This window comes from Hemicordylus capensis, chromosome 1, assembly GCF_027244095.1.
Source record: "Hemicordylus capensis ecotype Gifberg chromosome 1, rHemCap1.1.pri, whole genome shotgun sequence".
Taxonomy (NCBI): domain Eukaryota; kingdom Metazoa; phylum Chordata; class Lepidosauria; order Squamata; family Cordylidae; genus Hemicordylus; species Hemicordylus capensis.
Genome location: NC_069657.1, coordinates 268,483,588 through 268,495,421, shown reverse-complemented (window position 1 = coordinate 268,495,421; position 11,834 = coordinate 268,483,588). Strand labels below are relative to the sequence as shown.

General features: G+C 42.7%; 1 protein-coding gene across 3 annotated transcripts in view; it reads right to left on the bottom strand.

Annotated features, from left to right (window-relative positions):
- The window catches only part of ATAD2B (ATPase family AAA domain containing 2B), a 143,602-nt gene that overhangs the window by 76,508 nt on the left and 55,260 nt on the right, over nt 1–11,834 (bottom strand). For all 3 annotated transcript variants that reach the window (XM_053285133.1, XM_053285134.1, XM_053285135.1), the window contains exons 10-13: nt 7,145–7,256; nt 6,678–6,793; nt 4,850–5,024; nt 457–545 (exon numbers count right to left, since the gene is read on the bottom strand). In XM_053285133.1, the coding sequence (XP_053141108.1) occupies nt 457–545; nt 4,850–5,024; nt 6,678–6,793; nt 7,145–7,256 (492 nt within the window). The remainder of the gene's footprint in view (nt 1–456; nt 546–4,849; nt 5,025–6,677; nt 6,794–7,144; nt 7,257–11,834) is intronic.

Here is an 11,834-nt window from a genome sequence, read left to right as displayed (position 1 = left end):
ACAGAGGTTGCACAACATCCATGCCTGGTGGATATTTCCCATATCAAATATATACTAATAATCAAATAATTGGCTATGCTTAATATGAATCTGATCTTTGAGGCAAACAGTAAAATGTGTTATATGCATAAGATGAAAGCAAAGAAAATTGACTTCAAGACATTGGACAGGATCTAAACTCAGTTAATCATGACTAAATCCCACTTAATGGGACTTAAGTTAGTCATGACTAACTTGTCTCGTTGATTTCAATAGTGCTTTGTCACAACTAACATAGTATGGATGCTACCTATTTACAGTTTTGTCTCAAGTTAAAATGCCAGTTTGCCTGCCATAGCTTTGATGCTAAGATTTATTTCTGTAACATATGCAAGAAATCTTGACCAATCCAAATAAAATTAAAAATGAGAATCTTTATATCAATATATTTCTGCAGTATCATATATTCTAACTTACCTGTGAATCTGGTCTTGTCTGCTGGAACGAACTGGGGCCAAGCCATCTATTTCATCAAAAAATATTATAGAGGGCCTCATCAGGTATGCCTAGTGAGCAAGGAACACTATTAGAAATAAATATGAGAAGCATTTGCTTCTACTCCAAGGCCTAACCCACTTGTATCTTTAGTTACTGTACTGAGTTTGAACTGCAGAGTCTCTGGAAAATGCACTCAGTTGATGAATCTGCAGTTTACCAACTAAAGGCATTCTCTGAAGAACATAGCATTTTACGGATTTTGCAACAAGCAACAGGTGATCTATATAGGGTCTCCTGAAATTTGCAACAACAGTTCACAAGTCTAAGTAATTCCAAGCAGACATGCCCATTCACAAATGGGCAAGCAAACATTTTATCAAACATGATATCTCTAACTTAATAGACACAAAATATTCTATATATCACAAAAGTAAATTTTATACGTTTATACTATGGAGCCTGCTAATTAATTCAAAGTACCTCCATATGGGACAGGGCCATAGTTCAGTGGTAGAGCACATTCTCTGCAAGCCAACGTCCCAGGTTCAGTTCCAGGCATCTTTAACTCCAAGTTTTCAGACAGGTATCTCGACAGCTTGCAAAGAATGAGCTCTACCACTGAGCTATGACCCTGTCTGAGTTGCTGCTAGTAAGTGTAGAGTCTGTAGGCAATAATGAGTTTGATGAACTAATGGTCTGACTCACTGAAGATAACTATAAATTTTGCTAACATATGTTAATTTCAGTATTATCTGTCGTATATTATCATCAAATTGATTCATCCCCAAAGACTAACATGGATTTTTAATTCTATATGGAAAATGTACTCAAAGAACACCTCAAAATGTGCTCAAACAAGACAAAAACAATTACTGCCATTTCACTATAATCATTAATTCAGAACAGCAAATATACTGCAGTGATGGTTATCTGGCAACCCCAAAGCAACTTTATGTGGCCTCAGTCAGATTTGTGTCAAGCTTGGAAAATGTGTTGTGCTCAGTTTCACATGAAAGAAAAAGAAGCCATTAGTCGCCAATGTACATTTCAAATAAATACTATATATTGCTATGCCATTAAGTAAAGGACCATTGCCATCTGTTTCTTGAGCAAACCTTTCAGGAAGCCCATATTTTCCTCAGCCTGTCCTCCCACCAATCCATGAATGTGTCAATCCAACTGTAAGAATGCTATCTCCTAACAGTGAGTTTTTACTAGTTCGTCAGCTTTATCATAGAGCCTGCCCCTTGCCTCCAACCAGCTTTCCAAAGTAGCATGTGAAAATAGTGACCAGAAAAATACAGACATTAACCATTCCTGATGTACTCTCTCAACAAAGAATATACTTCCAGGGCATATCACTATAGTAAATCATCACGTTCCCAGTGGGTCGATTTACTACTCAAACTTAAGAAATATCCCTGAAAAAAGTAGCTACCTTTCTAAGAATTTTCTCTACCAGTTGCTCATGCTAGTCTATAAGCATTCTCCAGCTTGAGATGAAAAGAGGCTGAACCACCTGTAGGTATGGACTTAGCGATTGGGTGCATGGTGTAAAAGCAGTCACAATCTGAATTGTGTGGACATATTATTATTGTAAATTCTCATTTACACAAAATATGCTTTGCTACTTACCAAATCTACCTTGCAAAGTTGGCCTCTTGGCCATTTCCATTTCTCTTCATTAAGAATGTGTTCTTGCTACTTACATTCTAGAAAAATTTGATAGCTTGCTAACATTCTTCTCATGTAGTATGATAAATCTAACTCCACCAGTACCTTCACCATGTTCATATACAAAAAGCTCTAGCAAACAGTTTTTCAGCATCTCAGGATTGCACTCAACTCAAATTTTCCTTCATGTCCTTTCTCCAATATTATACTAACCAAGAAAAAACAGGTTGCTCACCTGTAACTAATGATCTGGTAGAGATCCGTTGACATCCATAAGTATGGGTTCTGCGCCTGCGCAGGAACCTTGCAGTAGAAATGCTGCAGCTCGTCCAGGCATCCAAGCCCCACCTCCATGCCTACAGCGAGCTATTTAAAGGTGGGCTGGGCGCCATGTTCCTAAGTTCTTGGATGACCGCCGTGAGTGACGATCATCTGGAAAAGCAGGTGAATTCATCAGCATCGAAGAAGAATGGAATGCACACTGCTATGCACATAGCAGAGCACTACTGCAGAGGGGTAGTCCGGGAGGGTCTTATGGATGTCAACGGATCTCTACCAGATCATTAGTTACAGGTGAGTAACCTGTTTATCTGGATCAAGATCCATAAGTATAAGTCTTTAGCTAGCTCCCCATGGAGGAGGGTGCAGTAGTAGCTATTGTAACACTTTACAATGCTTTACAATGCTTCTCCCGAAGCTCACCTCGGCATCAGAGCACACATCTATGGCACAGTGCTTAATGAAAGGTAACTCCATGGACCATGTTGCTGTTTTACAGATGTCCGTGAAAGTTACCCCCAATAGGTGTGCAGCCCAAGAAGCATAGGCTTGAGTGGAGTGGGCCTTAATTGCTTCTGGTGGTTTTATGTTCTGTGACCTGAAGGTCAGTAAGATGAGTCTGACCAGCCAACTGGCTTTGAGTCAATGAGGAGAGCACCAGGGAGATGCTCCATGGTTCCACAGGAGTACAGACAGGTAGGTATACATTCACAAGGCCTTTCAGGAAGGCTCTACTATCCAGGTGGAGTCTTGACACCACAACCCGGATGCTTGGAGGAGAGCACAGCCAAGTAAACCTTTAGAGACACATTAGCCAAACCTTGCAATTTCAAGGTAGTTAAATAGAGGAGTACATCCTTAATAGTAGCTTGTTCTGGCTGACAACTGCGCCCTGGCATAAGTTTTAAAACGCAACCATTTGCTGAAGTAGTTACATCTGGTGGGGGGCTATCTTCTGTTGAGCAAGATGTTATTTAGAAGCCGATACAGTCAGATGGAGTGTGAGTACGTCTGGGTGAAAGACGTGCCTGCTGTCTTGCGACAAGAGATCTAGCTGTTGATGCAGATGATGGTAATGGTTTCCCGATAGTTTGTGTACCTGTAGAAACCATGGTTGCCTTGGCCACCATGGAGTCACTAGAATGCTTGATGCTGGAGCAGTCAGGAGGCGTACCACTACTCAACTTATCAAGGGACATGATGGAAATATATGTATGGTGTCTTCCAAGTTCAATCCACCTGGAACGCATCCCCCAGGGACCGAGGGTCATCTCCCACCCTTGAACAAAAGTGAATGCGCTTAGTGTTCTCTGAAGTTGCGAACAGGTCTGTGATAGGGCTCATCCATATGTTGGAGTAATATATTCTGTCTTGAGCTCCCATTCGTGCTGCTGTTGCTAGGAAAACATATGACTTAGATCATCCACTAGGACACTGTCCAGGCCCTTAATGTGAATGACTATCAGGTAAACTTGATGCCTGATGCACCAGTGCCACAGCTGCAGGCTGAGTGTACAGAGGGTCCATGACACTGTTCACCCCTGACAACTGATGTAAGCTTGGGCCGTGGTTTATGGAGGAAACCCCGTGAATGTAGATGTGGACAGGGTACTAGAGAATGAATCCAGGATTGGCAACATGCATGCAGTGGCTGGATCAAAAATGGCACCTCTGTCAGATTCTTCTTTGTCGATGTCAAAAGTCGGCATCTGATATCGAGGTGAGACCTGCCTCGATGCCGACAGTATCAGTGTATGCAGAGTCGACAACGCAGGTGGAAAACATGGAGCTGGAGTCATTGGTGTCGATGGAGGGCCATAATGACAATCAACGGTACTGAGGAAGCAATTGCATCAGAGCCGGAGATAATGAACAAGCCCTTGATGTCAAACATGTAGGTGTCAGTGAGCAGTCAGCATTGAGAGGCTCTGTCAACATCGAGGGATCTTCTTTGACATTGGAGAAGTCCTCGCAGAAGGGTCACTATCGAGGACAGTCTTTGAGTTCAACAGTAGGTCGATATTGAGATCAGTCTGACTTCGACGTTGGGTCAATATTCAACACTGATGGCTGTTTCGAAGGTAGCTGCTGTAAGTCAGATGGAGACGGTGTCCATTCTCTGGTCAGATCGATAGTTTTAGCTTTCTTTGACTTAGGAGTCATTGGCCACTGTGGCTAGGGATTATGGGAGCTGCAGTCCAAAAACAGCTGGGGGGCCTAAGTTGAGCAGGCTTGCTCTAAATAATCAAATACTTTCATCATTCCCTTTTGACACTATTCCTCGAAAAACCAAAATCCCAGTGTGTGTTTTCTGTCATAAGCGTTTGTAAAAAACAAACAAAAAGCAACAACACCTCACTCCTGTTTCAGGTCAGCCTTAAAAGAAACGATCAAAGATATATGAATACTATATACTAACTTGATCAAAGAGAAGTCGAAGTTGCCGTTCAGATTCACCAACCCACTTGCTGAGACAGTCTGCTCCTTTCCTCATAAAGAAAGCAACCTTTCTCTCTCCTTGGGTGCATTCATTGGCCAGAGCTCTAGCTACCAAGGTTTTACCTGTTCCAGGAGGACCATAAAACAAACAGCCCCTGAAGATAAATGGACAAACATTGTAATCACTATTTCTTTGTTTCTTCTATGATTTCAATGCAATATCTGTCACCCACATGGCAGTTATTACAGTAAATAAGTGCCTAGCAATATTCTCAGTCTCTAAATGAAGTTATCAGGAACTAAAAAGGAATGCAACAAAAAGCAGAAATGTATTTAAAGACTTATAATTAATGCTCTTTATTTAAAACTACTTGAGAAAAATTCTGACGTTCCTACACAAAACATGCATTTTTAAAATTACTTGCTAATATGTAAATTGCCAGCCAGTGGACTATTGAGCACTGCAATATAATCATCATACATTAAGAGCAACATCAGAAACATTCTCTGAAAATTGTTTGACAAGAAGTATAATCATAATACTGGTTTGGTTAAAATCCAAATATAAATATCTCAAGTCCTCCTAAACCTTATGCAAACCTGTCTATACCACTTGTGCTAAAATGGAGAGATCATAAAAAAAATCAGCTAGATAAATATAGGAAAAGTAGGCACCTTAAATGGTGCAGCAGGGAAATGCTTGATTAACATGCAGAAAGTTGCTGCTTTGAATCCCTGCTGGTACATGTATCAGGCAGCAGTGATATAGGAAAGATGCTGAAAGGCATTATCTCATACTGCACAGAAGGAGGCAATGGTAAACCCCTCCTGTATTCTACCAAAGAAAACCACAGGGCTCTGTGGGCACCAAGAGTCGGAATTGACTTGATGGCACACTTTACCTTTACCTAGAATAATAAGTCTATGGATGTTTATTAAAGATATTTATATATTGCCTTTAAAAAGTGAAACTCTTCACAAAACAGTGAACAAATAAAACGCTACCACAACCGTTGAATGAAGTCTAACATTTTGCTCCTCTTAGGAACAAGCTCTGTGCCTCGATTGTCTCCTGTTCTTCTAACTTCTTATGTCACCAAATATTTACTGCTTTTTGCCAACTTCCTGTAATCCCATTAAAGGCTCTGAAGGACAAAGGACACCTCTGCTTGCATTCAACAACCGGCTTCACAAGTTAAGCAAACCAATCCAAAATGCTACCCTGCTTTTTCATCATATCTAAATATTCATCTGGCACAAAGTGCCTGAAATACACATGCATATGAGTAAGTGCATTTTTGCAGTCATCACCTTCATCCCTGTCTTAAACAGTAAGCTGTACAGCCACAATCCAGCAAAATCCCTTTGGCATGTTTAATAGTTTGGATACTGCAAACAAGATTGGTGTGTTTTTTTTTAATGTTGAATGTTTTTAATTCTTCTTACTGATTTATTTTCTCAACAGCTTTCCATCACCCAAATTATGTTTGAATTTACCCCATTTCAGAAAGTTATGCAGGGCAAGTAAAGCTAGTTAAATAGTTATTTGAACTGAAAACAATGGCAATCCATTTAATCTGAATTGCACAACCCTATCAAGCAACTAACTATATTAAGAAGAGTGGGAGTGACAGACTCAGCCAGTTAGTCCTCTTCCCAAACGTTTCGTTACTTCTGGGTAATGACAACTCAGGACTGAAGTGGGGGGTGGGGTAGCAACTCAGGCCTATATTTGGTTCAGAGATCTTTACATTACCATTCTACAAGCCAAAATTCAAGACAAATTATAGAAGAAAAAGTCTACCTACCTTGGTGGCTGAATTTTGAATTTTTCAAATATTTCAGGATACAGGAGAGGAAATATAACCATTTCCTTAAGTGCATGAATATGATTGCTCAAACCACCTATGCTGTCAAAGCACACCTAAGAGGGAAATAAAATTGTAATTTTTCACAAATGATTTCATTTTGAGCCAATGTAAATTCAGAGAATACATTCAAAACCAGAATTCTTAAACATGAATAATTAAATGACTTATTTTTAACTTATTAAGTGTATTATTTGCCTGAGTGATCAACATAGATAAAAGCCAAGCAAACTTTGCCCACTGTAGTTGACCACTGGTATTTGAAAAGCAGTCTGGAAAACCTGATTTAATTCTCAAGTGTATTATGCTTTAATGTAAGCTCCAGTTTTACAAAGCTTCAAATTAAAGATCTTGATTAATTTCCCCTAGCTCAGGTGTGCAGCTATAAAGAAAAATATGGAGCGCACCGATTTGTCAAGGATCATAGGGTCTACATCAGCCAAGCTTGTACCAACTTTTACTCGTTCACGCAGGATGCCACTAGCCAGATCTTCTACTCTGAAGTTCATAGGCAGACATCTGTTTAATACAAAACACAAACAGGTTACATTTAGCCTCATGCAACCCAATAAAGTTACATGTATAAGAGAACCACACTATTTCTCACGTTTCAGTTTGCTCTATCATAATGCCGAAAATTGTGGCCACTATGGAAAGAGTCAGGAAAGCATCAGCCACAGCAACTCTGAAAATAAGCTTAAACAGAGTTCTATGTTATTAGCACTTTCTTGTGATTCCGCAGAGTCCTTGGGGAGGGGGGAATTATCTGTGTGGTTAACTTTGGCTCTCAGGCGTATCACCCACCTATGAAGTTTTCATCCCACAATGTTGGCAACAATTGTAGTAAAATTAACCCAATTAGCCCGGCCAGTAAACATGACATTAAACATGGTCACAGAGGGGCCCTCCAACTGAAAGTCCAACAGAATTGATAAAAAGAACACACAGTGGTGATTGCATTCACTTGGGGCCATTCACCAGTACAGCAAACTATAAACTTGCAGAGTGCATTTTTACTATTCATATCCTTCCCTAGATACATCCATAGGAAAGAAAATAAAGTACTCGCCTGCTTCAAGCAGAACAAACAGTGGCAACAAAGCAAACTAAGTTGCTAAATTGCCACTATTGACCATCATCTACACCAAATATTTAAGTGTGAAATCCCAGGGATGCAAGGATTAATGAGCAATTCTATCCTTCATTGGCCAAAGGCTCATCCTGAACAGCTGACAGCACCATGAAAAGAAAAGAACTGGATTAATCTTACCATAAGCTAAAAGATCACCATCCAAACATTCTGGACTCCAAAATGCCTTTTGAGTTCCCCCAACTTCACATAGTCTTTCAGTTTTGGAAATCCACTGGACAGTCACTCTGTCAAGAAGTTTTCCTGAAGTCATGTTTGTAGCAGTGAAGCTTGAAAATGGGCATTGGATTGCCATTCTGCTACATAATTTTTTCTATCGCTGCTACCAGATTTGGACTGTTTGCTCCAAACCATAGAGCTTTTACTTGCACATCATCCTGCTACTATTTGATTTACATTATTTGGGCAAAACAATATTGGAGAAAGAACATTACTGTGCACTCGTATGTTTTTCTTTTCTTCTGATGCTGTCATGGGCTTCATTAGCGACCATTTTGACGCAGTCTAGAGAAGAGCCCTCAAGGAAGGGGCACAATAAAAAGAAGCCCTAATGAAAGGGGGGGGGCATCCATATGTATTGTAAGCAGCAGAAGTCTGATCTGTTCTACAACATATATTCTGTACAAAAAAAACTCTTTTAAGCCCTATACAGAGAACCCAGGGCTTCACTTTGCACGCATAAGGTCCCAGAATCTATTCCCAGAATCTCCAAGGTTAAAAAAGTGTCTCAGGTAGTGGGGTTAGAAAAGAACCCTGCCTGAGACCAACAGGTTACTCACCTGTAACTTTGGTTCTTCTAATGGTCATCTGTCCTTTTACACAAATGGGCTATGTGCCTGTGCAGAAACCTCATCGGGACCTAACAAGCTCAATTCTACTTTGAGCAGGAACCCCACCCCCAGCCTCTATATGTGGCTGTGCCACTCCTCATCCCCTCAGTCACAGAGTCTGCCTTCAGGAGACCCCACGGGAAGGACAGGAAGGTATGTAAAAGTACAGATGACCACTAGAAGAACCAAAGTTACAAGTGAATAACCTGTTGTTCTTCAACGTGGTCTCTGTCTTTTACACCAATGGGCTCATAACAAGCTAGCACCCATGGAAGAGGGAAGAAACAGAGACAATATATAATCTGCCAGAAGTATTTATTTCAAAAACAAAGTACATCAACTGAAATTTTTTTGCAAGACACTCCTGCCAAATATAGCATCATTCCATGCCTTGGCATCAATAGCATAATGGCAGATAAAAGAATGGGGCGAAGCCCAAGTAGCTGCCTGGCAAATAGTGTCCAACGTCCCAGGACCGCAGAATCAAAAGAAACAGAGGCCGCCACGGACCTGACCGAGTGGGCCTTAACAGTAGCAGGTAACTATGAGCCAATTTACAACAAAGCTCAATTGTTGAAAGTATCCATCTGGACATAGAATGAGCAGGCACTTGGAGGCCTTTACGAGGCCCTTCGTAGAAAATGAACAGAGAAGGAGTCTTCCTCCACTCCGCAGACCTTTGGACGTAGAAGGGCAATGTCCTTCTAATGTCCAAGCAATGTAACCTATGCTCCGCATCAGAGGAAGGATCCTGGAAAAATACAGGCAGTTAGTGGCATAGAATGATGGAACATAGAAACCACCTTAGGGAGAAATTGTACAGCCGGCCTAAGTACCACCTTGTCTTTGTGAAAGTGCAGATAAGGTGGATCAACTCTTAGTGCCCGTAATTAACTCACCCTCCTAGCAGAGGTTATGGCCACTAGAAAGGCGACCTTCCAGGTAAAGAAACGGGGTTCAATGGAAGCCAAAGGATCAAACTGGGGCCCCAGCAATCTGGTCAACAGCACAGACAGATCCCAGATGGATGACAGCACAGGGTCATCAGGAAAAAAATGGGAAAGACTCTTCAAGGAACTTTTAATTAATGGGTCTTTAAACTAAGAGGCCCGGGTCACCAGGGAATGTGCCACAATGACAGCCAAATGTACCTTAAGGGACGACAGCTGGAGACCAGATTCCTCAAGTGAAAGCAAATAATTACAAACATCTTGTACAGACAGGTTATATACATCAAACCCATGTAGGTTAGCAAAGGACCCAAAGCGAGTCCACTTATGATCGTAGGCTTTCCTAGTGGACTGTTTCCTAGCTGCAACCAAAATGTCCCTTAGGCTTGGTGGGAAGTCGGCAGGATCTTCCAAGCCATCAGGTGAAGGTCTCGAATGTTTAGGTGCAGAACCTGACCCCTCTCCTGCAATAGCAGATTCGGCAGAATAGGAAGGTGTAACCAGGCCACGGCCAGCCTCCTCAGGGCTGGAAACCAAGGCCCCCTGGGCCACCAAGGCGCTATCAGGATGGCCCTGGCCCGCTCCAGTCTCCGTTTGCTCACCACCCTCAGAAGGCGTGGAAATGGGGAGAATAGGTACAACAGAGGGCCCATCCAAGACAGGACAAAGGCATCCCCTAACAAGCCCTTGCCCTCCCACCCTCTGGAGCAATAGAGGGCACACTGAGCATTGTCCCTGGAAACAAATAGGTCCAGAACCGGGACAGCCCACTCTGTGAAAATGTCTGTGAGAACATCCTGGTCCAAGGTCCACTCGTGTAAGACCAACACCATCCAGCTCAACGTGTCCGTCTGGACATGCATGGACCCCTGAATGTACACCGCTTGAGGTGACACTGCATGTACCATGCACCAGTGCCAAAGATCCATTGACAGGAACAAAAGGCTCTTTGAAGACTATGTCTGTTGACATGGGCTTGTGCTGTTGTATTGTCCTTTTGGACCATCACTGAGTAACCCGCAATCACTGGTAGGAACCTCTTGAGTGCTTTGAAAATGGCCAGCAACTCCAAGTAGTTGATGTGTCAAGTCCATTCCCTGGGGGACCAATGTCCGCTCAGGCGAAAACCATCCAGGTGGTCACCCCAACCGAGCTCCGATGCATCGGTGGTAATCACCCGAGACCAGGGGATCCTGAAGGGAGCGCCCACGGTCAGATGACGGCTCTCGGCCCACCAGGCCGTAGTTTCCTGAACCCATGCGGAGGTGTCTATTCTGAACAGGCTGGATGCCAAAGGGGGTCGAATACATCTAAGAACCAATGTTGGATTATTTGCATCCAATGGCGCACCAGAGGAAGCATATAAGTGGTGGCTGCCATGTTGCACCGAGTCCATGGTCTGGAGACCTCCGGATAGGAACGTTGCGGCCAGCCTCGATGGGGTACGAATGTGTGCTTCTGGCAGAAATACCATTTCTGAGGTTGTGTCAAAGATCAACCCAATGAATTGAATTCTGCGGGTCTGTTCCAGTTGGGATTTCTTAAAGTTGATCTGGAAACCCAAGCCCTGCCGGATGTCTATGACCATCTCGAGGGTGTCCAGAACACCTGCTTGGTGTTTGCCAGGACCAGCCAATAGTTCAAGTATGGCAGTACTTGTAGGCTGCATTCCTGTAGGAAATCCACCACTGGGGAAAGACACTTTGTAAAAATCCTGGGAGCCGTTGTGAGCCCAAACGGTAGGGCTTTAAACTGGTAGGGGGTCCCCCCATCTGGAAGCGCCGACATTGGGGGCGAATAGACACATGATAATATGAGTCCTTTAGATCGAGTGACACCATCCACATGTCCTTTTCTAGGATGGTCATGATGGTTGGTATCAAGAGCATTCGGAATAGTTTGTATACTAGATGACGGTTCAGAGCCCTGAGATCTAAGATAGGACGCCAACTTCCATCTGATTTCAGCACGATGAAGTACTGAGAGTAGAAACCGGGACTCCCCGGATTGACGATCCATTCTATCGCATCTTTGGATAGCAGGGCAGAAACCTCCTGGTCCAATTCCGGAGTGTATGGAGTCAAAACGATCCCGGACATGGGTGGCATCCCACAGAACTCGAGGGCGTAGCCCAAGCATTTGATTGTAAGGACCCACTGGTCCATGG